Source organism: Scomber scombrus, chromosome 14 (assembly GCF_963691925.1).
Source record: "Scomber scombrus chromosome 14, fScoSco1.1, whole genome shotgun sequence".
NCBI lineage: Eukaryota > Metazoa > Chordata > Actinopteri > Scombriformes > Scombridae > Scomber > Scomber scombrus.
This window is the reverse complement of record NC_084983.1, coordinates 17,891,071-17,917,088: the sequence shown is the minus strand read 5'-3', so window position 1 is coordinate 17,917,088 and position 26,018 is coordinate 17,891,071. Positions and strand designations below refer to the sequence as shown.

At 38.1% G+C, this 26,018-nt stretch overlaps 1 protein-coding gene across 1 annotated transcript in view; it reads left to right on the top strand.

The window, feature by feature from the left end:
• The window catches only part of doc2b (double C2-like domains, beta), a 126,803-nt gene extending 101,785 nt beyond the window's left edge, over nucleotides 1-25,018 (top strand). The window contains exons 5-9 of the mRNA XM_062433450.1: nucleotides 4,270-4,396; nucleotides 15,876-16,033; nucleotides 20,290-20,371; nucleotides 22,412-22,508; nucleotides 24,885-25,018. Of these exons, the coding sequence (XP_062289434.1) occupies nucleotides 4,270-4,396; nucleotides 15,876-16,033; nucleotides 20,290-20,371; nucleotides 22,412-22,508; nucleotides 24,885-25,018 (598 nt within the window). The remainder of the gene's footprint in view (nucleotides 1-4,269; nucleotides 4,397-15,875; nucleotides 16,034-20,289; nucleotides 20,372-22,411; nucleotides 22,509-24,884) is intronic.
• The last annotated feature ends 1,000 nt before the right edge of the window (nucleotides 25,019-26,018 follow it).

Here is a 26,018-nt window from a genome sequence, read left to right as displayed (position 1 = left end):
CATTGATTGGCTTTAGTGACTATTTTTCTATCGATGATCTTAGTCTGTCAGTTGGTCCACCACTTTGGTCAAAACTGAAAAATCTCAACAACTAATGAATGAAATACCATTATTATCATTATTGTCATTATTATTATGTTGATATTTAGAGCACACATTCCCTACAGCTTCAGCAGGACATTACACCTGCCAAACATCAGTATGTTGACATTGGCAATGCAAGCATTTTGTTCAAAGCACTGCTGTGCCTAGATCAGCCTCACAGAGCTGCTACGATAGAAATAGAATAGAATAGAATATAATAGAATAGAATAGAATAAAACTTTTTTATTAGCTGGATTTGTTGACTTTGCTCACCATTTAAACAGCAAGTCAATAAAAACAATGAACACACACACACAAGTTCATACATGAACAGCACACCAATATATACAGTAGAGTTTAATGGGATCCCCCAACATGGGCATATTTTACTGCTGGTTTTTTTTATTATATCGATTGTATTTGGTACAAAGGATCCCTGATATATGTTTTTATTGACCAGATGTGTCTTTTAACTTCATCCAGTAGGCATTAACTCAAATTAAGAAGAGGGGATGTATAATTTTTTTCAATATTTAACCAAAACCATAGGGCTGGGTTTTGTTTAAAAAATTATGATACCTGTACCAATCCAAGCACCCTTAAAGTGTTACCGATACCAATTGAGTACTTCATTCGAAACCCATTACACATTTTGTGCACTTGCTTTTATCCGGCTTAACAGGCGTGTAGTGTAGCCACACTTTAGAGCGTTTAAGTGGCATCTTGGCTTGGCTTGGCTTGAACTGCCACCACAGACGGGTTGTAGCTGCTGTGGCAGTGGGCCAATCACATGTTGCATTAAATCGAATAACGCTTGCATTAATTGGCTGTGAGGAAGTCCATACAAATATTCATATTTTCTAGCTCTGGTTGCTAAAATGATAGATTGCAGGTCTTGTTAGAAAGGAGACGTTTTGATACTATTTGCTATCGTTTTATTTTTGTTGAGTACTGACCCAGCCCTACATGACCACTACCTTTCCCATCCTTTGTGGGTTCTGAGCCCCACTTGTAAAGAACCTTTAGTGTATTTGTTTCTACTACTACCAAATCTAATGTTCATATTCATATTCAAATGCTCATAAAATCATCATAACATGTTTTGATTCATCATATAATACAGTAATAATTGAGTTATTATTATTATATTTACTGTGATTAGTTCTTCTAACCCTGTGAAATAATTTGTCTACAATAGATTATAAACTGGAAAGGACATATTGTATCTCACACCTGGTAAAGTAATTGTTGAATCACTGTTATAGAATGACAGGCAACCTTATCAACCCTCTGCAAAATTGTTTTATTTTATTATATTATTTTGTGTTCCAGTCAACAAAGATATGACTTTAATGTTACTGCATTGAATCCCATAATAACAAGAAATGTGATCTGATGGACACTTTACTGCGTACAGGCCAAAAAACCTATTTGCATAACAGTGCCTTGATGAACCATTTTCCAGGAACAATATGCTGCAAGAAAGACCTCCACATTTCCAAACAGCAATGTCCATTTTTTTTTGTAAATTGAGTTTTGGATTCAGCACCACCTGTGCATGTGGTAGATAAGTTATTTTGTATCCATTGAGTTTCATTGTGATTCTGAGGCTATAATGCTAACATGTATTACTCATGCGACTGGGTACAGAAAGGCTGCATGCTTTCCTCCATATGGCAGCTGATTATGCAGAGAAAAACACTTGAAATAAACAATATTCCACTACATGAGCTTGATGTAATCATGTAGTGTGGAACATGTCATTTCAGAGCCGTGAGTGATTACATAGGATCTGCTCTCCGCATTTATTGAAAACATACTGGATGACTCTGAGAGCTTTGTTGTCCAACACCAATAAGTGACTTTCATTAGAAATTTTATGAAAAGATGGAGATGAATATATCCTGGAAAGTAAACATGGGTCTCAGTGTACTGTGTGTGTGTGTGTGTGTGTGTGTGTGTGTGTGTGTGTGTGTGTGTGTGTGTGTGTGTGTGTGTGTGTGTGTGTGTGTGTGTGTGTGTGTGTGTGTGTGTCCTCGGTGGTTCTTTCAGTGCAACATCCATCATAATCTTTGATAAGCTATCATACATTGAACCCTTTCGTAATGTCACTCGCAGTATACTTTTACATAAACTTGAAAACATGAAGGAATTATGTTGTTGTTGTTGGGAACCATAATTCAAAATGCTTGCCCTTGCCCTGTGGTGTACCTCAAGGGTCAATTCTCAGCCCACTCCACTTTTGTTTAACCTGTGCATGCTTCCACTTGGCCACTTCCTTCAGAACAATATCCTTGCCTATCATAGTTATGCTGATGACACTCAAGTTTACTTAGCTCTCCCATCAAATGTCTTCAGTCCTATAAAGTTATTACACAAATGCATTGTGCAAATAAATAACTGCAACCTGCAATTAAACAAAGAAAAGAAACAGATGTAATTCTATATGGCAGCAAAGATGAGAGGCTTGGGGTTACTGCTCACTGAAAGGGCAAGGCACCAAAAACAAAAGAGCAGGTTAAGAACTTGTCATGGTGCGGTCATAGTCTGGCTTTATATTCCTTAGTTGGCATTGTCCACCAGTCCAACCATTTCCCATTAGACATTTCTTCCTGTTTGAGAAGACTGGACTGAGTTGGAGAAGTGTTACATGTGTACTTTTATATTTTCATTTTTGTTAAGCTGTGCCAATCAGTGTGTGGAGTCATTTCTTATGTTGTTCTATTATTCCCTTTAAATAAAAATACTGGGATATAATATTGGGATATGTAAACTTATGGGTCATTTTATCCCAGTGTTTGCAGCTGTTGTTTTCTGTTTCTGCCTTCATCTGCCTGTAACCAGAATATGGTAATAAATAGTTGTTTTCTTTAGTTCCTGTTACCCTCCTGTTGCGTTCTGCATTTGAGTCCACCTGCCTGCATAAGTGACAAAACCTTGGTGTTTTAATTAAATCCGGCCTAAGTCATGTAAAAGCAATAACAAAATCAACATTTTATCACCTTTAAAAATGTAGCCAAAGTCAGAGAGATTATTATAAAACATGTTTGTAAAAAATTAGTCATGCTTTTATCTCCAAATTTCTTACTGCAAAGGAGTTCTGACAGGACTTCCTAGACATATCATCAGGCACCTGCAGCTTACTCAAAACCAAAGCCAAAATGACAGCCCACATCGCACCAGTTCCAACATTTCTACACTAGTTGCCAAAGAGCCACAGAATTGATTTTTAAGTCTTATATCACTTATGAATCTCTACATTAAGTTGCCTGAATGTTATGCTTGACAAATACAACCCTACGAAACCTTTTAGATCACTAGGGAGTTGACTACTAGTGATGCACAGGACAAAATCTAAACAATGGGAAGTAGCTTTTAGTGATCTCCATTATTTTACTCTTTTCCAAATGCTTTAACTTCTCTGTACAGGACTTTAAATCAATATCTGTGTATGAGACCGTCTTCATACACAAAACAGCCTTGCCTTGCCTAATGAATAATGATTCCTCTTCTTTTATTGATTGTACAGCACACTGGGAAACATACTCTAATTCTTTCAAAGGACGTTGTCATACAATGGAAATAAAGACGCTTGTTGTGTTTGGGTGTTCAAGGGAATCAGATAAATAGAAAAACAGAAAAATGGTCACATAATACAAACCAGTAAACAGGCTGGATGTATTGTAACATGCATCACAGCACAATTCAATTCAAGCCGCACTAATTGAGTAAATAAGGTAAACACAGCAAGATATGTTCAAGTTGAAGTCGTGATTTGGTTTTAAATGGCTTTGATATAATCAGAAACACTGTTTTTTTTCATATCTGAAATACCTCTTGATTTCTTCTCATCAAAAGTCTCGTTTTATTCACTGTGAGTCTTTTGATCCATACATGGCTGAATGCGTCCTAAAGCATAATTATCCCATCATTTTCTGTCATACTGATTGAGTCTGGCATAAATCTTATGAACACCTTCACTGCAGGGCTACTAGGGTTTTGCTTCCATAGAGAGAGTCAGTGGGAGTAGCTCTATAGTGAAGTATCCCAGTGATGGAGGATGATGAGCTCCAGGAGGAAAATGACTGGTTTTAAAGTTGTAATCCTCCTCTCAGCAACAAAACCTTTATCTGAGCCTCACTTAATTCTGGTACGCCTCCGCCTTTTCTCTTCTTCCCCTCTCAGGATTTCAGTGTGTGATGAGGACAAATTCCGCCACAACGAGTTCATCGGGGAAACGCGAATCCCCCTCAAGAAGCTGAAGCCCAACCAAACCAAGAACTTCAACAACTGCCTGGAGAAACAGTTACCTGTAAGCCCACTCTGTCACACACACACACACACTGTTCGGACTTTTCAAAGTTCAGCCCTCCGAAAAGGCTTGACATGAAGCACACTGAAGTTACAACTCGTGATTCTTCTTGGTTTCATTCATTTATTTTTAACGAATAACCACAGGTGACCACAGGTCATAAACCTGAAATAAACAAACCCAAATACAAAAGGTTACATATAATATTATTACTGAAATAGTAGCTTATTAACTACTGTAATTTCTTTAATACCAAACCATTTACTCCTTTAAATACACAGTCAAAATAAGCTTCATAAATAAAGGTAATAAATTCCATCAAACACAACAGATCTAAATGACCAAACACTAATATTTTGGCTAATATTAGATGTTAACATAAATAACTAAATGCTAGAGGGAGCTAGCTAAGTGCTAACCCAGAATGCTAACGAAGTTAGCCCAGCACACTAACGGTGCTAGTGAAAGGATGCTATTTAGCCTAGCCACAAATTCTGTTTAACACTGTAATTAGATCAAAGCTGCTTAACAGTTGGTAATATCAACACATTGACAAGCTACACATTATTAGCAGGCTAATTCTCAGCTGCTTAACAATGGTCCGTGTGCCTCTGTCCAAACCTGGATACAACTGCCGTAATCCGTAATAAACCGGAAATCACGGAGACCTTTCACAATAAAGTTTTTTATTTTTTTTTAAATTTCTTTATAAATAACATAAGTCTTGACACACACACACACACACACACACACACACACACACACACACACACACACACACACACACACACACACACACACACACACACACACACACACAATCAGCCATTTGACGTTTTTTTAAGCATATGATTTTGTGGCAATTTGTTAAACATGATTTAAAAAACCCAAAGCACAGGAACAGATTCTGAACAAAATCATTTAAATTTGGAAATTTAAGTTTATATAATCTTTGTATACTTTACTCTTCTCTACAATACTTTAACCCTACACAAAACAATAATATACCTCACTAGACTAACATACTAATATACTACATTATACTAAACTTAATAACTATATACAAACATTATTACAGTGTATGTTGTACTATGTGATAAAAAATACTATATTATATATTATACTATACCATGCTATACTGTACAAAATGGTACTACAGTATATATTGTATTATACTGTACTATACTATAAATGCTAATACAGTACACTATACCTTAATGCATTATTCTCCAGTATACTCTATCATACCATAATTTACTATACTATACTCTAGCATCTATTATATAATACTGTTATACAAAGCTATGATAGTGTATACTATACTATATATGCTATTGTAGTCATATACGATACTACACCATACTCCAGTATGTACGATACGATGCGATGCGATACGATACGATACAACAGTATATACTGCATTATACTAAGCTAAACTGTATTGTACTGTACAATACTATACTGCACAGTATGGTACTATACACACTACACTTCTAAGTGCATTTATTTTTCTTTTGTGCTGTATCTTATATTTCAAAAATATTCTAATATCATATTACATATTAAATAAGGGGTTAACCTCATTATAGTACATGGTAAACTAGAAACCAATCAAGAAATCAGTGGGAGGACACCATTAGAGACTGATGGGTATAGAGAAATAATTCAGTAATACTTACGTGGGTGGTCAATTTGAATAGGCCAGTCTATTTACAAGGTAAGAATGCATTATACTGAATATTTTTTATATTTCATGCAGATTTATCTCCAAATATTATGTAAAACCTTGGACTTGCAGTTTCATGGCTGCAGGGTCGTTTGTTTTACCAATGAGCTGAGGGACACAACCTGGCAACAACTGATGGACAGCAGCAGCCTCTAACTTTCCTGTGTGTCTTTTATATTAGCTGTAATGCCATCTAACTAGCAATACATTAATAGATCATAGATGATAATGCTAAAATATCCACCATCCTATCAATAAAATGACGCAGTCATGTAGTCAGTAGTACAGGAAAAAAGACAACACCTAAATTGTTTTTCAAGTCATCATCGATGATGTTTTTGTCATTTGTCATTATTTGTTATTATATCAACAATTCTGAAAAGCTTTTGCCTTTTACCTCTAAATGCCTGCTAGTTTTTCATTGTTACTTACATTGTAAACTGTTAAATACCAAATAATATGAAATTCAGATAATAGTAGCTACACACCCTCACAATAACAACGTAGGTGCATTTTCTAATATGAAACCTCTATTTGTGCTTTCTAAAACCGTTAGGTTAAGGCACAAATACCACTTGGTTAGGGTTAGGGAAAGAACATGGTTTGGGGTAAATTGATCACTTGAAACATGATGTGGATTAAAGTGACTACATCCGTACAGTTCAGCAATCACCATCGTCATGGCAACTATAAACACTTTGACAATCGTAGTTACGCTTTTTAAAAAACTATTCCAACTCATGGCTGGAAACGAGAAGTGAACAGCTGTCTCCTGCAGCTAAGTCCACTTTTTTTTTTACCAGTTATCTATCCATTCATTAATTCATTCAACCTTCCATCTGTGATTATGGAAATGTGTCACCTTATATTGACGTCATCTGTCCTGCGTCAATTCTCCAAATTATATCCGCTAGATGGCATCTGTCACTCAAATATAACTATAGGTCAATTTACTTTTACTGAGGACATACTGTATAATATATTGTTAAATATTGTCTTTTTTTTTCATTTGTTATGGTACAACAAAATATACCCAATGAAATTATTCTGCACATAACAGAGAAAAACCATAAACTTGCTGTACATCACTACAAGGCATGTCATAACATATTAATAATTGCAAGACCAAATCACAGTATCTATAAGGATTTAGTTAAAACCACATGACAGATTGTTATGTGAATTTAACCCGTTGGGTTTTGAGCCCATGAGTAGGGTGCAGGAGTGGATTATGTGTATGAGAGCATGGAAGTGGAGTGGAGTGTCATTGAACTGTGATTGAATACCCTTTTTGATCCCTTTTTGAATTGCCCACACAGTTTATGGTTTAAAAAAAATAATAATACAGTGTAAATTGGGATCATCCATATTTTGAGTATGGTGTGCTGCCTCTGTTTGGAGAGGCTGATTCCTGTTGCTCTTTTCATTATGCTTTGTTGTCCATGAAGGAATGTGAAATAGCATGCGAAAATATTAAATATACTTGTGCATAACTGATAGCTAATAGTTACAGAGAAAAAGTGCCATCATAAATAACAGCCACACAGAGCTGGTGGTGTTTTGTGTGTGTCCATGTCTATGACTAACGGTACAACTGTAATATGACAATATCATGATGACAAGAAAAAAATCGTTTCATAGCCTCCACAACAAAAAGCCCATCCAGACAGTAGATTATATGACATTTCAGACAGAATCCATATCTCACCATGACTGAATGTGAAAATGATATAGAAAATTGAAGGCAGACCTGCTTCAACCTGCAGCTTTTCAACACTTAGTGAAGAATCAATAGGTGAAGAATCGAAGAATGGATGCATTTATTCTACATGTACATTTAAGGGTGTACACATGTACACCCTTATTCTTATACTGTATTTAAGTTAGTGAAGATAATACTGGGGAGGTTTTACTAGATCTTATATGTCAGGCCTTAATGGCATGCAGTGACTTTCAGTGTGGCTATAACAGCAGATGCGCATGTCAAACTCCATAAGTGTTTGTTTTTTTGTTTTTTTGTTTTTCAGAGATTGTCAGTTCTGTCCCAGTTAGTTTGCTTTGCTATTTTGGACCAGTCTGTCACATATTGTCGCACACAAGCAAGCGAGACTATAAAGCACAATGTGGCCATTTTTACATGCTTCAAGGCAAAGTGAAGCTATGACTGCTGCTGGTTACTGAAAGAGCTCAAGGCAGGAGGCTTCCTGCTCTGCTTGAGTTCTGTTTAAACAGAGGACGTTGTTTGCTTTGCTGGGGACAGAGCGCCGACCATTTAATAATCTCATCCAGCAGCTAGCAGCCCTTATGGTTGATTTTTGCCTGACAGCAGACCAGTCGCAGGTTGAAATATATAGGTCAGGAAATGTGGAAAACAATGATTAGATATAGCATAAATATCTAAAAGTTTATCCCATTTTCACTCAATATATTTCAATAGAAGCGCTGGATAAAGTGAATGACCAGAGTACAGAAGAAACTACTCAATTATGTGCTCATCCACTGTGAAGCTAGTTTTAAAATCATGTACTGTAAGTAGTAAACAAATATTAGTTTATTCTAAAGTCTGATGCCTGTTTAAATCAAGTTTTTATTAATCCAACTCTATTTACCTTTAAGAGAACCCATAATCTATCTAACATGCTAGTTAGGACTGATGTTGTTCGAAGAAAGTAGACATTTATCAAAATTGTATTACCTGTGACACTATTGTGAAAACAGGGCACCGCAAAAATGTTATTTCAGGTAGATAACAAGGAATGTCATATACACGTTAAAGTGACCATGGCCCAAAAGCTAAAAGCTAGGAAAAATATCTCGCCTATGAAGAACAAGAATCTCAGAATATAAATCAGTCAGCCTAAAGTTTGTTGGTATAGAAAAAGTGACCCAAGAACGTAGAGATGGAGATAGTGATCTGGAAAGACAAAAGGCTAATTTAAATGAAGTATATGACCTTTCTTCTTTCCTGTAACAACTTGTGGAGTACTTTAATAAACCAGGTTTTGTCTTGTACTGTAATGACTCATGACGGATGCCTTGATACTTTCATTGTAGCAGCCCACAGATACCTTTATTCATTATGTAAATATTTGGGTTTTTTGTGGGCTATGTTGGTTGGAAGTTGTCTAGGTATTGCCAATATGACCCACATTAATATCTGACTATTTGATTAAAGTTCTATACCTGTATTTATGGGGGTTTTTTTTGGTGCATTTAAAGTCGGTAGGTTGTGTTTTGAATCAATATATTCCTTCCGTCATCAAATCCCCCATTCAGTTATATCTAGGAATTTTCAATGCTGCTGAAGTTTATATATGATCAAGGTAGAGCACAAAGGCTAGCACCCAAGAATTTGCAATAAACAAGTACCTGAAATAGTCCAATTTATATGGAAACACATTGGCACATTGATGAAAGTGGCTATATAGACACCAGAGATACATATAGTTACCACCACACAGAGGAAAAGCCCTTAAAGGCATTAAGGCTGTTTTGGTAATCTCAAGGTACCTGGACAGCTGCGTCCTTGCTAACATTGTGACCAATCATCCATTTCTATCTAATGGATGTGTCTGCCAGTCTCAACTCTGGATCTGCCCTCAGCACTGGCACCAGTAGACAGCAAGCAGGCATGAACAGTGCAGGAGCCAGCCGCCTAATCTGGCAATGAATCTCGGATCTGTGTCTCAGTGTAATATCTTTCTCTTTTCCCTCAGCACAGTTGGACACCAATGGCTCAAATGTAAGAGATGGCCGCAAATGTGTTGCCCACCCTGCTGCCCCTCTAAAAAAAATGAAATAACTAGTTTAATCCCTGTTTTGGATTACACTTTGTCTCATTACAGTGCCTGCAAGCTGTTTAAAAGCCGTTGATTTGTCCACCCTGCGCCAGCAGCAGCATAACCACAGTGTTGAGTAGCTGGACAGTGCTCACAAAAGGACAAGGCCCATTAATGGTCAGACCTGAGGGTGAGTGGGTTGGTCAGTGCATCCAAACCTTGGATCCACAGAAAGAAATCGTGAAAGTAATATTAAAATATGGACATTCATGGTTCCTAGAGGATGGTAAAGACAAAAAAAAGTGTGGGAAACCAGTGAACGATATTAGGTTTATTAAAAACATTATAATATATTTTAAAACACATCATATCAGATCGTGTCAGGGATACAATGATAAAGTCCTGGACTTATTTCCAACATTCATCCTAGTGTTTTTACAGACCATTTAACAAGATGGGGTTCATTGTCTGACTTGAAGAAACATCACAGCACAAGCACCAAATGTAGACACTTGAATCACAAGGACAAGTAGTTTCCAGGATGTACTCAAGACGAATGGCAACATACACTCACATAACTATACTTCTAACAGTCAATATAAATGTGGGAATCTTACCTTGAAATGAAAAGCATTTGTCCCCATTGCGCTAAAACTGAATGGCAAGTATATTATTTGTTCCATCTGATATATCTGTATTGCTGCACTCAGGAGTCTTGACTTTTAGTCTTGTTTTATTCAGGCCCTGAGCAATACGCTTTCAAGGAGTCAAAAATTCCTAGTTTAGCCCCTGCGCGACAGGTTTTCATATCTGATGTGACCTCCTCTGTTATCAACAGTGCTTTCTCTATCCTCTCTACATGGGATATGTTTGTGAGTGTGCAGACTGAATGCTCATGCCCCGTAAGCTGCAGCCTCTTGCATAAGCACAATAGTCAGCACCCCACTGTTCTCTGAGAGGTGTTGATCTGAGGGATCCTACCAGGACATTGGCAGGAGATGTGATTTGGCCCTGCTGTTACACACACTTACAGCCTCATATCCTGAACTACCTACACATTGTTTCAGAGAGGGTTTAGTCATGACATGAATCATGGAAAAAGACTGGCGCTCTTGTATGCATGTCAGGATTTTTAAATTGTACTGACGGGCTATAGGAAAGGAGATTAGTGGCATTAGTGAGATAGGCAAAGATGGAAACACCTGTGGCAGTTAATTGTGAGTTTCCGCTTCAAACTTCCAGTTTATGAATTTAAATTTAACTCTGGCTAATCAACCTGCGCCTGCAAAAGTCCCCTTCATCCTTGGATGTTACCACACCTTCTTCCTGGTAATAACTCTGTTTCCCAGGTAACCCCTAAAGGACTGAGTAATACCTGGAATCAAGTTCATACACTTGAAATATTATTGTGTTGGGTTCCTACTTCTGTACTGCTTTGTCACCAGTCTGCAGAGTTCAGAGAACAATGAAGCAGGCAGAAAGCCAGCGATGCATATCTCATTCGCTTATTTAGCACTGTGGCCGCATTCATTTAGAATGATGTTCAGGCAGTCACATTGGAGGTGTCTGGTTATACTGTGTGTTAAATTCAATTAATGGAGATCCTCTAGCCAATCTTAATTGAGTTTCCCCTGAGGCAATGATACAATTATCTGGAAAATGTTAAGCAAACACTACTGCACAGCAGTGTGTTTGTTTATGTAAGTTGATTTTATGTTTGAGGAGACTGATGGACAGAGGAAGAGGTGACTCATAAAAGCAAGGGAACAAGAACAAACCTTAGTCTAGTAAGAGCAGAAATCATACTGATGCAGATCATTTCTGTGTTTTTTTGTGATGAATGAGTTACTGAATCTAATATGTATGTATTTATTGGTGATGCTATAGCTTGTTTATATGCCAGCTTGAGAAAATCATTGTTGTTGTTGGGAAGGAAGGCTAACCAGACTAAATGGATGGTCTGTGAGTGTGAAAAGACAGTGAGTGTTGTAAAGATGTCTTCACTTGTCAGGTGCACCGACCTTGATACCATCCAGGCAGCCTGAGGTTTACACTTCCTCTTTTGCTTCCTATCTTGATAGTCTTTTATTCCTGACAGCTTCTTGGTTTGTCACAGACCTCCCAGAGAGAGAGAGAGAGAGAGAGAGAGAGAGAGAGAGAGAGAGAGAGAGAGAGAGAGAGAGAGAGAGAGAGAGAGAGAGAGAGAGAGAGAGAGAGAGAGAGAGACAGAGACAACAGTGGGATGTCCTGAACATGGATAAACAGAGGAAGAAGAGACAGTATTAAATGGATTTGACAGTAAACCGAGGCGGCGGCTGAAACATGTTGGCATGCCAGACGAATTGGAAGACGAGTCCACCAGTCCAGTGAGACGTCTTGTAAAAGTCATCTGTGATTCATGTAGAGAGAGTCAATTCTCTGGAGATGTCTGATTAGTAACCTGCTGTGGACACTGCTGGGCAGATTGTTGAGCACTGTCTCCTAAACATAGTGTAAGACTGCAGCAGAGACAGAAGTCTGTGTCTGCACAGATTCTTCTTTCTGTCTGTTTTACATCCTCATTTTATCCTTCTGATATTATTTCTGAATGTTGAGGATATCTTGGAGCATCAGTGTTTAGAAATGAATGTTTGATTCTTTCGAAACAGCAGCTTTCAGGTCTATTCATGTACATACATGGGAACATGTTTGCAAGTTTTGTTAATAAGCTATTAGCAGCAGAATGCTACATGGCATCATTGTCTTTTTCTTTCTTTTTTTTTGGCATAAATACACTCTACAACATGTAAACTTGATTTCACTTGGGTTGTACAGGCTAGTTGGTCGCCCCAAAATGTTTTATTTATTTCTAAGTCCATCAGCATAGTCTCATTCAAAGGAATATGTTTTTGTTTCTTTTTCAGCTCATCCATCTCAGTATCCTCAGGATGAGTTCAGCACAGGTCTAAAACTGAGATCTGAATTCAGTTTGTAAGCCCATCCTTAAAGGGGACAAAACATGCTCTTGGTGATTTTCTGTTATTATTATACTGTTATGATGTTGGGTATTAAACATGGTCACAGTTTTAAGACTTGTGGAAAGCGTATGTAACTTCCTCCTCACGATGACATCAGATTGTTCGCACATGCCCACAACCAGTCATTCATTCTTTAGTCTTTTTTGGTTAAGGTTGTTCCACGGATTGTTCACATTGTCCAGATGTATATTTAGGAATAGATTCAGACTTGAGCATGTATGGATGTAACGAATGAGAAAAAAGATGTGAAATCCTACTTCTACTGTTTGTTTACGTAGCCTCCGAAGATGGTGTAAATAGCTTTCACAAGCTCACAAATCAGAACAGAGCAGGCTCCTCAGGTAGGCCCTTAAAGAAACAGGAGCTAAAACGACTAGTAAGATAAATAAGGATATTTTTTACCTGTAAATCATGCAAAGATATTCCATTAGAGCCCTAGAATATGAATATAGACATGGAAATGTGCATGATGTGTCTCCTTCAAGACCCGAACCAACCGAACCTGAGACCCAAAGCTTACAGTTAGCTTGCCAATCGAATGCACCCATGGTTGTATTAAGACAGCTGGATTTGGTGCCACAAGTCAGTCTTGCTGCCAATTGGCCGCCATGGCCAACTGCAGTGCTGAAGAAAAAAAAACACCTTTTGGCCCAAAAAGCCTTTCCTCCTTAGCCACCATTGTAAAAATGCATCTGTAAAACTGTTGACAGAGCATCTCATACTGCAAATGAAGTCAGGTATTTCTCTTTGTGTCATGAATTTTTAAATCTGAATGTTTCATTTTTTTCTAAATGTCGAAGAGCCAAAGAAACACAAATGTGAATGTGCAAATGTGAAGCAAACAGTTGCTTTTGGTAGACAATTTTCATTAAAATTAATGGGCACCTATCCATCTCTAAGGTGTAACCTTAGTTTACAACCTCCTCCAGTCTGAAGTAATTGGCAGTTGCGGTATTTTTGTCATAAATGAGACAGAGAGGCAGGATGAGTCCGAAAAAACTAATGAGTGTCAATTTGAAATGACTCAAATCAAACTTAAAAGAATGCAGATTCCCAATACCAAATTTCCTTTGGTCCTTGCACTTTCAAGTAGCTCTCAATAAGCTGGAAGCTGTTAAGCTTCTGTGCATTTGCTCTGCTGATAGTGTTGGTCTTATATTCTATAGGTGGGTCAAAAATAAATGCTGATTTATAGGAAAACCCAGCATATATTCATGCAATCAGCAACTGCGGGGAGTGTTGCTGGTAAATTGCATTTCTAAGTCATTGGGCATAGCAGTGATTAAAAACAAAGCTAAGATAGCTCTTTAGGGGTCTGGGCTGCATTCTCTTAAAAAGTCATACACTCAAATATGTTTGTTTTTTTCTCTGTGGAGATCTTGAAGTGATAGTCTGGCAAGTGAAGGGGTCCATTTCACCACTGATCATTATGCAAAAACTGACTCAACTAACTAATTGATGCTTGATCAGATAGTTAGTTTTGGGTAGGGGAGTGGGCTTGGCCCTCTAGGCTGGTGGTTTAAGCTTCACACTGATGTGCAAGCTTGAATATCACTAAATGAGCTGTGATACATCATACAGGAGGGTACATTTTTCATAATAACATGCAGTCTGATGCAATGAGAATAAAAGAAAAACAGAAAATAAAATTGATTAAAAGAACATTATAAATAAAATAAAAGATGGACCACTTCAGAAACCCTGTCTCCTAGAAATTATGCTCATATACTGAAAAGATGTTTTCCCAATTAAGTTGGGTTGGCAAACATAATTGCTATCTGGATTATGTTCACGGGCAATGTTTTACAAATTAATGTAATTACTATCAGCAGATATTGTACTGCAAGATCTGATAAAGACCAATGTCGTCACTGAACATTTGATTCATACTCTGGAAACTTGTCAAATATGTTATTAACATTTTTTTCATTATGTTAATTCAACCATTATTACATTTCTAGCAAAATGTATTTGTTGTTATAGTTTGGTGGATATGAATTTGGTTTTGGCCCTGGGCTCACTAAGTCACTAAGTCCACCCCTGATTCTATCTATATGTTTATGCGCAGCTAAAGAAAACGGACGTATCTAACAAGCATGTTCATAAATCATCCTACAACACTGCACATAGTGGACTAATGTGTTTTCCCTTCCTGGTTCTAGTTAAAATCATTTTGTGTAGTTAAGAATTTATACAGATAGTCAATTTAGTGGTAATTTAGAGTTTCTCTGTGAGAAGTGTAACTTTGCCTCTTTAATTGGACAAAGTTGCAAAATAATTAGGCTTAAATTGATCCTTCAACACTTTAACACCATCCCAACAGGTGAAAAGGTAGCCTATAAATTTATTCAGAAGCACCTGAACTTTTCTTTCTCTTGTTGAGGTTGTTTTCATCAGTGAAAAGGTGATGTGGTGGTGTGGTGTTTGAAATGATACATACTCTTGGCACACAGGTCGTGTGTCAGTTCAGATGTTTATCTTGTCTCTAAAGTACATGGCAGACTAATTTTGATGAGGCTATTAACTCACGATCTACAACGGAGATGGCACCAATCAGCCAATCAGTGTTCGTCTGATATTCCAGATGCACAACTGTCAAGCAGACAAGAAGCTGATGTAGACTTTTTATTACTTACAATTTACCGCCAGAAGTTACGTGACAAGACATAAACACTGGGATTTGAAAAATGTCATTCGATCCTTGGTTGACTGAGTGAAAACATTTCCAGGTCATGATTTTGTAGTCTACAGGGATTTATGCCATTGTTGTTATCAGAATTGAAGGTTTGGTTTTCTCCCAAACAAAGCATTAGCTGAAAATGATCATCTCAACATAAGAGGGAAGCAGGGAAGCCGGGCTGGCAGCCACTTGGAAGCAGAAATACGTGCAAAAAGTGGTCTTTTTTTTAACAAAAGCTGGTTATTATTTCTGAATCTTGTCGTTTTTACCATTGCAGGTTAACAAGACAGAAGACAAGTCGCTAGAGGAACGAGGACGCATCATGATTTCACTGAAGTACAACACCCAGAAGTCTTGCCTTGCTGTTGGCATCATTCGCTGTGCTCACCTCGCCGCCATGGACGCCAACGGCTTCTCCGACCCTTACGTCAAAACGTCAGTATGCAAATGCACCCAAACAGAAACTGAACACAAAGTACACTTTGCTCCAAAATGAGTACTTAAAATATAACTAAAGTTTATCACACCAAGTTTTCAAGTTGGTCTTAAAACAATATTCTGGTGCCCATATGAACATTGAAACAGGTTTTGCTTGCTGTAATCATTCGTCCTGTTCATACTGATCATTTAAAGATCAATTCTTGATGTGCTTTCAATGTAAGTGGTGGAGGACAAAATCCAGAAGATAATATGAGGCTTCAGCAGTCTAAGTTGGTCAAATTCAGTGGTACAAGTCAAATTTGCCTATTGAGCTGCAGTGAAAGGTGGAAACTAACAGAGGGAATTTTGTGCTAAAAAGATCTCTTGAAGATCTCCACTTAATTTGTCTACTTGAAGATTAGACCTAGACTGCTGAACTCTCATACATTTACATTTAAATTTTGTCATTTGGCAGACACTTTTATCCAAAATGACTTACACTGCGGGTCATTTTTAAAAATTTCCTTCCAGCTATTTTTGATCTCAACATTTCATTTTTACAAAGTATTTATTTCACAGATCTTTCTTTGTTCTTGATGATCCTTTCATTTATTGTGATCACACAGTAACAAACGCTCAAACAGCGCTGAGCTAATTATGTGACTGCTGTTCTGCTCATTCAGACCAAAACAAATAAATCACATAAATGGGTCTACACTGTCTATCCTGATTGATAGAAAGACTTTGTGAAGAAAGTGGCTCATAAAATAACATTGGGAAAAATGGTATTGTGAAACAAAATAGGGGTGGTCCGAGGACCACTGCTATACGGGGCACCATCTCCCTTTATTGATTAATTAAGAGGTAAAATAATTAAATCGAATTAATCAGTGTTATATCTGAAAGCTATATATTCTGAATACAGGGATCTCCACCTTCTGGTATAAAGGAATACACAGATACAATGACTTGGTTATAAATCAAGATATTTATTTAACTACGAAGCGATAGGGAATGAGTGAATGGGCAAATTAAATTAGGTTTTTAAGTTAAAAAACAGACTTTGTGAAGCCAAAAAGTAAACAGAGGTCCTCGGAAAAGAGTTTAAAAAATGTAACTCCAAGATATAAACAGGAGATTACAAAAATAATAGATACTCAAATGGCAGACGACAGTTCAGCATCTTGCAGTCTTTTCTTCTTTCTGGAGCTTTCAGCTTTCAGTCAGAATTAAAAACGACAATACCCAAAATGCATGCAGAGCTGATAAGGCAGAGAGAAAACAATGGAAGCCGCCTAACAAAGAGTTGTTAAAGTTTTCATAGTCTAGAAGGCGTGTTTTGAAAGAAAAAGAACCCTTGGCGCTCTTTTGAGGGATCGTACTGATTACTAATTAATTCCTTTGTGTGGAAAGAAAACCGACTTTCAAATAAAAGCAAGTTCTGAAAATTACCTGCTTGCATATTTAATACTCACTCATTTCTGTTTTCAACGCCAAGTCATCAACACATCATAAACCACTGAAAAAAAAGTGTAATATTGATTAACAATATGGAATACAGAATAAAATCAATAAACCTACATTTTCCAATCTGTAATTAAATCTATTAAGAAAGCTTTATCCTAGCAATCGAACCATAGCTAAATAATAGCTTTCTATTTTCTAATATTCTATATTATTATAATAATTAAGGCCAGGTTTGTAGTCCTGTTCAATGTTTCCTTGACATTCTTACTCTTGAGGTCAGAGATCATTGTATGTGTATGCTTTTGCATCTGCACAGAGACAGACTCTTAGATTAAAATATCACAATGTTTCTAAATAGAATTCAACCCCTCACTTGTTCCTGGGTTCGTTCTCTTACACAGCACAAGAGGCCATCCACAAGGCTTCAATTTGAAGGAGAGTCCTATTTATCACACCTGAACATTTCCTAAGTCTTTCATCTGGCTGAGCAATGAAAGTGCAATTAATTTCTGACTCCGCTGTGCACGCCTCGAGAACAAAAGCGCCACTCGTTTCAGAAGGAGAGGGGCTGGCAACAATTTTCCAACGGTTTGAGGTTGAGGAAATCTCCCTGAAGCTTGAAGGACACACGGACAGATAATAGATTTACTGACTGGCCCTTGTGAGAGGAAATAAAGGAAATGTAAACCCTGACAGATAGACAGGACTGCATGATTCCTCCCTTCTTTCAGCAGTTGATGTCTAGTTGATGTCTATATCTGATGCATCAAGTCACAGCTGTCACCTGAACAGTCGGTGGATTTCTCTATTCTGTCGATAATGTTGGGCATATTCTTAGAAACACATGACTGTAGAACGCAGACACTCATTCTTCAAGGTATGTCATGAGAAATGACAGTGTACATGCCCTCCTTAATGGCTCCTCAATCAATGGCAAGTGCATTTCATCAAATTCAGAGGCAAATACATTTTTAAAGTATTCAGTTTCATCACACAGCTGCTGAACAAAAGCATAATAAGGGAAAATTGCAGCAATTTACACAGCGAAATAACATTTAAAACCATTATATTGCACAATAGCATTGTTCGCAACCCAACTTTCACTCTCAGCTTATTTTGCCTGGGGGTCAGTAGCCCCATTACATGACAACAATTAGGTTTGCTGCAATATCCTCATCAACAACACTCTCAGCCCCCACTCCTGCTGGGGTAAGTTTGTGAGCAATAACCCACTTAGCCTCCCTTTAAGTCTCTGTGTTACCTTGGGAAATTGAAGTCTGTGTGGGTCCAGTGAGCACGTAAAAGGAAAGAGAAATGTGACGAACTACTGTAATTGCTTGCAGGACTGAAATATACCACATCAAATTGAGCATTATTGCCCAAAAAAGCTTGTTGCCAAATGGGCAGAGGTAATGCACAATATCCAATACACCGGGTTTGATACACTATGCTTCCTTTTGCATCATTTATGAAGGCACAACAAAAACAAAGGTCCAAACTGCACACACATACACAACACAGCACACACGTTTGTCTTTATATCTTTGTGAGGACCCTCATTTACATTATGTATTCCCGAGTCCCTCGCCCTAACCTTAACCATCACAACTAAATGCCTAAACTCAACCCTTACCCTACACTGAATCTAAACCCAATTCTAACATTAACCTGAAAACCAAGTGTTAACCCTCAAATTGTCTTTTTTCCACATTCCTGTGACATTTTGGCCTCACAGCACAGAAAAGTCCCCACAATGTTTGCTTTCTACTGAAATTGGTAAAAGGTAAAAAAAAATGTTTTTAAAAACAGGTATACACACACACACACACACACACACACACACACATACACACACACACACACACACACACACACACAAACACACACACACACACACACACACACACATATGCCTTGACCAAGTGCAACAGTGGTACTAATGATCTGTTTTCACCACCAACTCACAGACAGCAGTGAATGCAAACTGAAAGTGATATAAGCACAATACTGTTCTGAAACTTCTACATGTATAAAATTGTGCATATTAAAATCAAACCAGCTTTTATTTACATTTCATTGCACACTTTTCACAACATAATCTCCCCCAAATACCTCAAAAGAAAGCCAGTAAGGAACCCAAGAATAAGTAAAGTACCTCTAAAAACTTTATCTGATGATACATTTCTACCAAATAAAAACATTGTGTCGACAAAACTTGAGGTTTAGCAACTCAATAAGATATATGAGCAGTATCGACTTTAGCAATGTCTTACTGTGATGAGGCGAGACGTCCTCACCTCTGTAATCTCATCAAAAAGTCACTAAAATGAAATGTTGTTGTTAAACGAATCATGTATTGGAAATCAGTCTTGATAGAGAGAAGCTGCTTTAAGAGGTGATGACTCAACAGCATCTATGTATTACTGGTTGAACAAATGTCTTCAATAAAAGCACAGGGGGAGTCTATTAAAGTCAGAAAATGTAGTAATGTAATGTAGTGTGTGTGTGTGTAATGTAATGTAGCAGTGTGGTTTAATGTAGGGTAGTACCACAGCACCCTCTGGAGGACAGAACAATATAACAGCTGAGAAATTGACTATATGATGTTTTTATATTGAATGTGAGACTTTATATACTTACAGTAACAATGGTTTCAGATAATTTACACATCAGCTTCATGAAATCTATAGATATGTGTAGTATTTTCTGACTTTTCTCCTTCTTCTACAAATAGGCAACAGTAAAAGCTTTGAGATCAGTGCTGTTAAATCCTGTCTTCCTCCCTGTGCTCTGCTCTCCTACAGGTACCTGAAGCCTGACGAGAACAAAAAGTCAAAGCACAAGACTGCTGTGAAAAAGAAGACACTCAATCCCGAGTTCAACGAGGTATAAATCGCGGCTAGCACCCTAAAAACCTTGCAGCTCCAATTTTGCTTTTGAGCTCAGTGTTTATCCCGTGCTTTTATGTGCAGAGCAACCTCCATAACCCTGGGATCTACAAAAAGCCATTCAGAGAGGGCAGGGCTGTCGGTTTAGAAATAAGCACATTTTTCGTAATTCATCACGTAAGCTGACTTTTGGAGAGAGCAGCACAACTGAGGCTGTATGCGGAGGTAGTATAAGCCTCAAAAGTCATCTTCAGCCAAATGCTTGTCAGTGAAGATGTAGCTCAGCTGTTCTTCGGCAGCACAGATACCTCATATAACCTCTTATTTTCTCATCCACTGAACATCTTTGTTTGATATATCCCACCAAAAATTGAGATGGTGAGTAGATGTTTCTTTAAAAACTGTCAGAATTAAATTTCTTGTAGTCATCCATCACTGTCACTGCACTGTCTCCATCATTTCCTTATCCTCCAATTTAAGGACCAGAGTGGTAGCTTATTGTCAGCACCATCTTTTCAATTTGGAGCCAGCACCTTCCAAATAAGGAGTGCATGGTGTTGCCTTTCATGCTCTGGAAGCAGGCCCTGCTACTTTGGGCTGAACTGCATTATCAATATTTTGGATTAACAAATGGGAAAAAAAATGCTCCCCATCTCTGCAGTTCCCCTCAGCTACACAGAGTTCATTTCCAGCTGTAGCAGGCGGCTGTTTTTGACACAAAAGCTCTGCCCAGCACCAAACAGCAGGCAGGAAAGACAACATTAACGACAAGCTGGTGAAAATGGTGGAGCATTTAGCAGTTACAAAGCAACGTATACCTTCAGGAGTTGACAGAGAACAAAAATATTGATAAGAGGAAAGTGAATATTGAACTTAAATGCATCAGGTGGACAGAAACACACAAGCAAATTGATGTTGTTCCCTGTCTGTTGGATGTGCAAATAAGCGACTGTAATAGGCAACATATTAACATAATCTCATTTTAGACTTTCCAGAGTTGCACTGTGCTGTAGTATTGATTTGATAAAGTACATAGGAAACACATATTTATTTTCTTCCAAACTGTGCCTGAACAACTCAGGCTGAAAACGGCACGCCTCTTTTGTGACCACAATGACTGATTCTAAAATCTGTTGAAATCAGAAATGCATTGTTAGAGTCCCCAGGAACCCAGCCAAGGATGCCAAACATGTTTTGAAGGCTGAGCAGGGCCCCTTGATGCCTCATGGCACAGGGTAGCTTGGCTCGGAAGTATCTGCCTGTATACGAGTGGACGTCCCTGGCCAAACACACTCGCAGGCCAGTGGCTTGACATTTCCTCTGACATTTTTGCCACCCATATTCCTTCATCACCTCTTGGCCTTTCTGTCAGAGCTGGGTAACAGGGTCTATATCAAGGCATTGATTTCTTTAAGATGAAGCAGCAACCTTAATTGAACTACAGATTGAAATGCAGAATAAATGTTCTTTCTTGCGTGCTGCAAATCAGACCAAACACGCTTTCATTCGTTTTATTTAGTGGACAGTGTACTTCATTGATTATTCTGACATTCGGTTAAAGTAGCCTAGTGTGTATCTCACATTTTATGTCCTCTCTAATCAAGACACTCCTGACACTTGTTGTATACTGAATGGATCTTTTTAAGTGTCTTGAACTAATAGGACTGGCTGAGTGTCTAACCACTTTTCAGCATTGTAGTGAATGAAGCCCTGAGAGTGAGAAAAGGCATCTGCTGCATCGATATTAACAAAAGAAATTGAAACTCAATGAGGCGCTCAGAATTACGTGAATCAGTTTTTTTCACCAGAAGATATAACAAATATCAATTGCATTCAGGTTTGTAATGATGATTATGCAAACCCAACATGATGCAAAAGGAGTGTTTTGTTGTGAAGGTGGTGAAGCAGAATGCAATCTCATTCAACATGTTCAAGACCTTTATACCCACATTTTAGGCTTTGTGGTGATCTTGAAAGATGAGAAATGTTATTGTAGCTGTATTATGTCATACTGATTCTCCTTTTCTGTTTTCTGTAGGAGTTCTGTTATGACATCAAATATGCAGACCTCACCAAAAAGACCTTGGAGGTGACCGTGTGGGACTACGACATTGGCAAGTCGAACGATTTCATAGGTAAGCACAGGTGTAAAGTGCCAGCTCTGCTTTCCTTATAGATGACGACAGTTTGGGAGGAGCTTAAATAGCTTGACTGATTTTCAGCAGCATCAGCAGCACCACTGGCCTCCTTTCCAGCTGAGTCTACCATCTGCCTGGCCCCTCCTGAAGCTGGAGGCTGGGAAACAAACAAGCACTGAGTCACGCTGGGAACTAGCTGGCCTGCCATCATGTTTTCATGTCAATGTTAGTGGATCTACAGTTAAGATTGCTTTGAAAAGTATTAATTAGTCTTAGTAGTAAAGACACGTTTTATGCTCTCAGTTCTTGGTGGCATGACCTGACAATCAATGGCCCTAAAATCAGCGGACATAGAAGCTGGGGTCGCTGGTTCAAGGAGCAGTCAAGGCTTTTCACAGCAAGGAATTTGCCAATTTAAGTGAAGATTCTCAGTGATTTTGGAGTCATTGTAGATCCTTGAAGATGTTTTGCCTCTCATTATCATTTCTGAATGACTGTTGGAGAGTTTTCAAGAATCTACAAGTCCAGTTGCTCTTGATGTAATGCTTTTGAATACGCCAATTTAAGACTTGCTGTTACTGGAGGTCAATTTACAACATCCTGTGCATTTGTGTCGACCTCATCTACACTCTAACCCTCTTTGTGGACTTTTGTGGATGTTTCTGTTGCTAATTTTAAAGGAGCTAGCCATATGTGAAATGAGGTATTTTGGGGCCAGCATGCGTCACATGATTCAGCAGTGGCAAATTTAGACCCTATACTCCAAAATCACCTCATAGCCCAGAGCTGTTCCTAAGGGCTTGATCCACATTTTTGATCTGACCTCCAAAACTGATTAGCCAATTGTTGACATATTTAAATCAGTGGACAAATCGTGCAAATCGTACATGTAGGTGGTAATTTAAAGATCTCAAACAAGGCTACTAGTGATCTGCATTTTCCCCGGCACTGAGCAGAAGTAAATAAACACATGCTCACAAATTCAATTCCATCACCATCTCATTGGAGCTAATCCTGTACACAACTTCTCAAACACAAGGAGGCCGGCATGTCCGGAGATGTTCTGTCCCCAACAATTACCAAGAAATGCAATTTAACAATTGATGAGCCCTCATACCACGATGGATGCCTTAGGGAGCAAAGAAATGATCAAATTTAAAAAATATTCACTCAGGACATGTCTTTACTTTACTCATTATTCAATAATATATCAATGTAGCTGTTGTCAGTGAGTATAAAAAGCTTAAGTAATAGTTAATGAATCATTTTCTAATCCCTCTAATACCTTATAGATCATTAATCATTACTAAGAGCTTAAAGAGGACATAACATCCACATTTCCAGGCCTATATTTATATTTTGGAGGCTCTACTGTGATGCTAAGCTTTCTGCTTATACATGGGGTAAAAATGTCCAATTTTGGTTAAAAGCTCTGATCTATTTTACTCTTTTTAGAGCACTTTTTTCTGACTCATGTCATGCTTGAAATGCTGGAGTCAGTCGACAAAGCCCTGAAGCTCCGCCCTGCCCCAGCACTGAGCGGAGTGGCTTGTTGATTTCTGGTTTATTCAACGTTTATTACTATTATACATAAGGTGTGTCCAAATTGCACAAAATTTGACACCGAACTCTCCTGGGTCCCCAGCCAATCACCCACCAAGAGTGGAATCGAACAGATGGATGGTTTAAGAGATACGTGAAGGACATACATACGGAGATTCCTTCCTTTAGTAGAAAGACCTTTTATGCAGTCTTCCTCGGTGTGACATGCTCTGAGACAGAGACAAGTTGGTCCTCACCTGTCATGATTTTTTGACGGTGCAAGCAGTGTAGTTGTTCACGCTGCTGTCCTCGAGGCAAGCATAGAAGGTGATTTAATCTTCCACCAGTGAGGAGTCCAGGTCAGCCAACGCGTGTGTCCTCTATAGTCCATGATCGTTTGAAGTCCTCGCCACACACGTTTGATGTTGAGCCTCCACTTTGCCCACCGCCTCTTAACCACTTTCACCACTTGTCTGAGCTTGTAGAACACCGCTTTATACAGTTACACTGATCTTTTTTTATCAACCCACAGTTTTGTTTTTTGATGATTGTTTAACAGTCACTGCAGGAATGATACATGGATATGAAGCACATCACCACTTCTGTAAACACATTGGCTTCATCAGAGCTTGTGTCAACATTAGTGAATGATTTATTAACCATTAGTTACAACTTATAAACATTTTAAACATTTTAATAAAGTACAACCCATCAAAACCATATAGTGTGCCTATTTTCATTTTTTTGTGCTCATATTGATTTTCTAATGTCAAACTTTTTTTTTCCACGAACTCAGCATATGACATATACTCTCCTTGTGCCTTCTTTCAGGTGGTGTATCTCTGGGTATCAATGCAAACGGAGAGAGGCTCAAACACTGGTTTGACTGCCTCAAAAACAAGGACAAGAAAATAGAGCGCTGGCACACGTTGACCAATGAATTACCTGGTTCATTAAATGACTGAATACCCACATCCTGTCGTCCAACCTGTTGGCCCCCATCCCTCCCCTGGCTGTACCAGATAGGACTCCCGCCTTCGTTTTCCTATCTCCTCCCAGCTCTTCTTCTCTGGATTTTCCTCATGTTGGCCACAGTGACCTGTGGCACCTTTTTTGGGAATATATTTCCCCTCAACAGGGCTCAACTGAAAATATTCAAAACCTTATTTTGGTGTTCAACAACACTTTAATATGTACAACCAGTCCCTCCAGGAAATTACAATATTGTGATCATAATTATTAATGCAAATTCAACCTATCTCCGCAGTATTTGCAGGGGCTTGCAATTTTGCACAATTCCTGCAATTTATCAGCATTAAAGGTGCTACTGGGAAGATTTTGACATCAATATATCATTGTAAATTTAATGTCTATACCTTGTGATGGGAATGAAAGACAATTGCAACAACAGAAATGGCAAAACAGGAAGTGATAGGTTTAATGGTAAATGTGGTCTTGTCATGAGATGTGTCAGTCTTATCAAAATAATCAACGTGGAACGTCATTGTATCACATATCCAGGTAAAATTATACAATGAAGAACAATTCCACAAAATAAATCACATGAAACTTTGCAAATTGCACCGCAATTTTTGATCGCAGCAATCACAAAAAACTGCGATATCCTGGAGGGACTGTACAGTAGGGGTTGCAAAGCTGCTAATTTGTTTTTTTCTTTGAAGAGAAATTCAATCAACAAAATGAATGGTCGACATTGTAATGTTCAATTTTAAGCTTCATCAGTTTGATTTCTTTCATGATCAGTGGAAGATAAAAGGAGCAAATGTGTTCTATTAGATGAGATATTTTAAAGCAGCTACCTAATTTCATTTACAAGAGGAGAAAAGCATATTCACCAATCCCGGAAACAGCTAACTTTTTCAGCACAAACATATACATAGAACTTCAGGAGAACGGGGTAAAAGAGTAGAGCTTCTAACAAAGGATGTAGCAAACTTTCATACA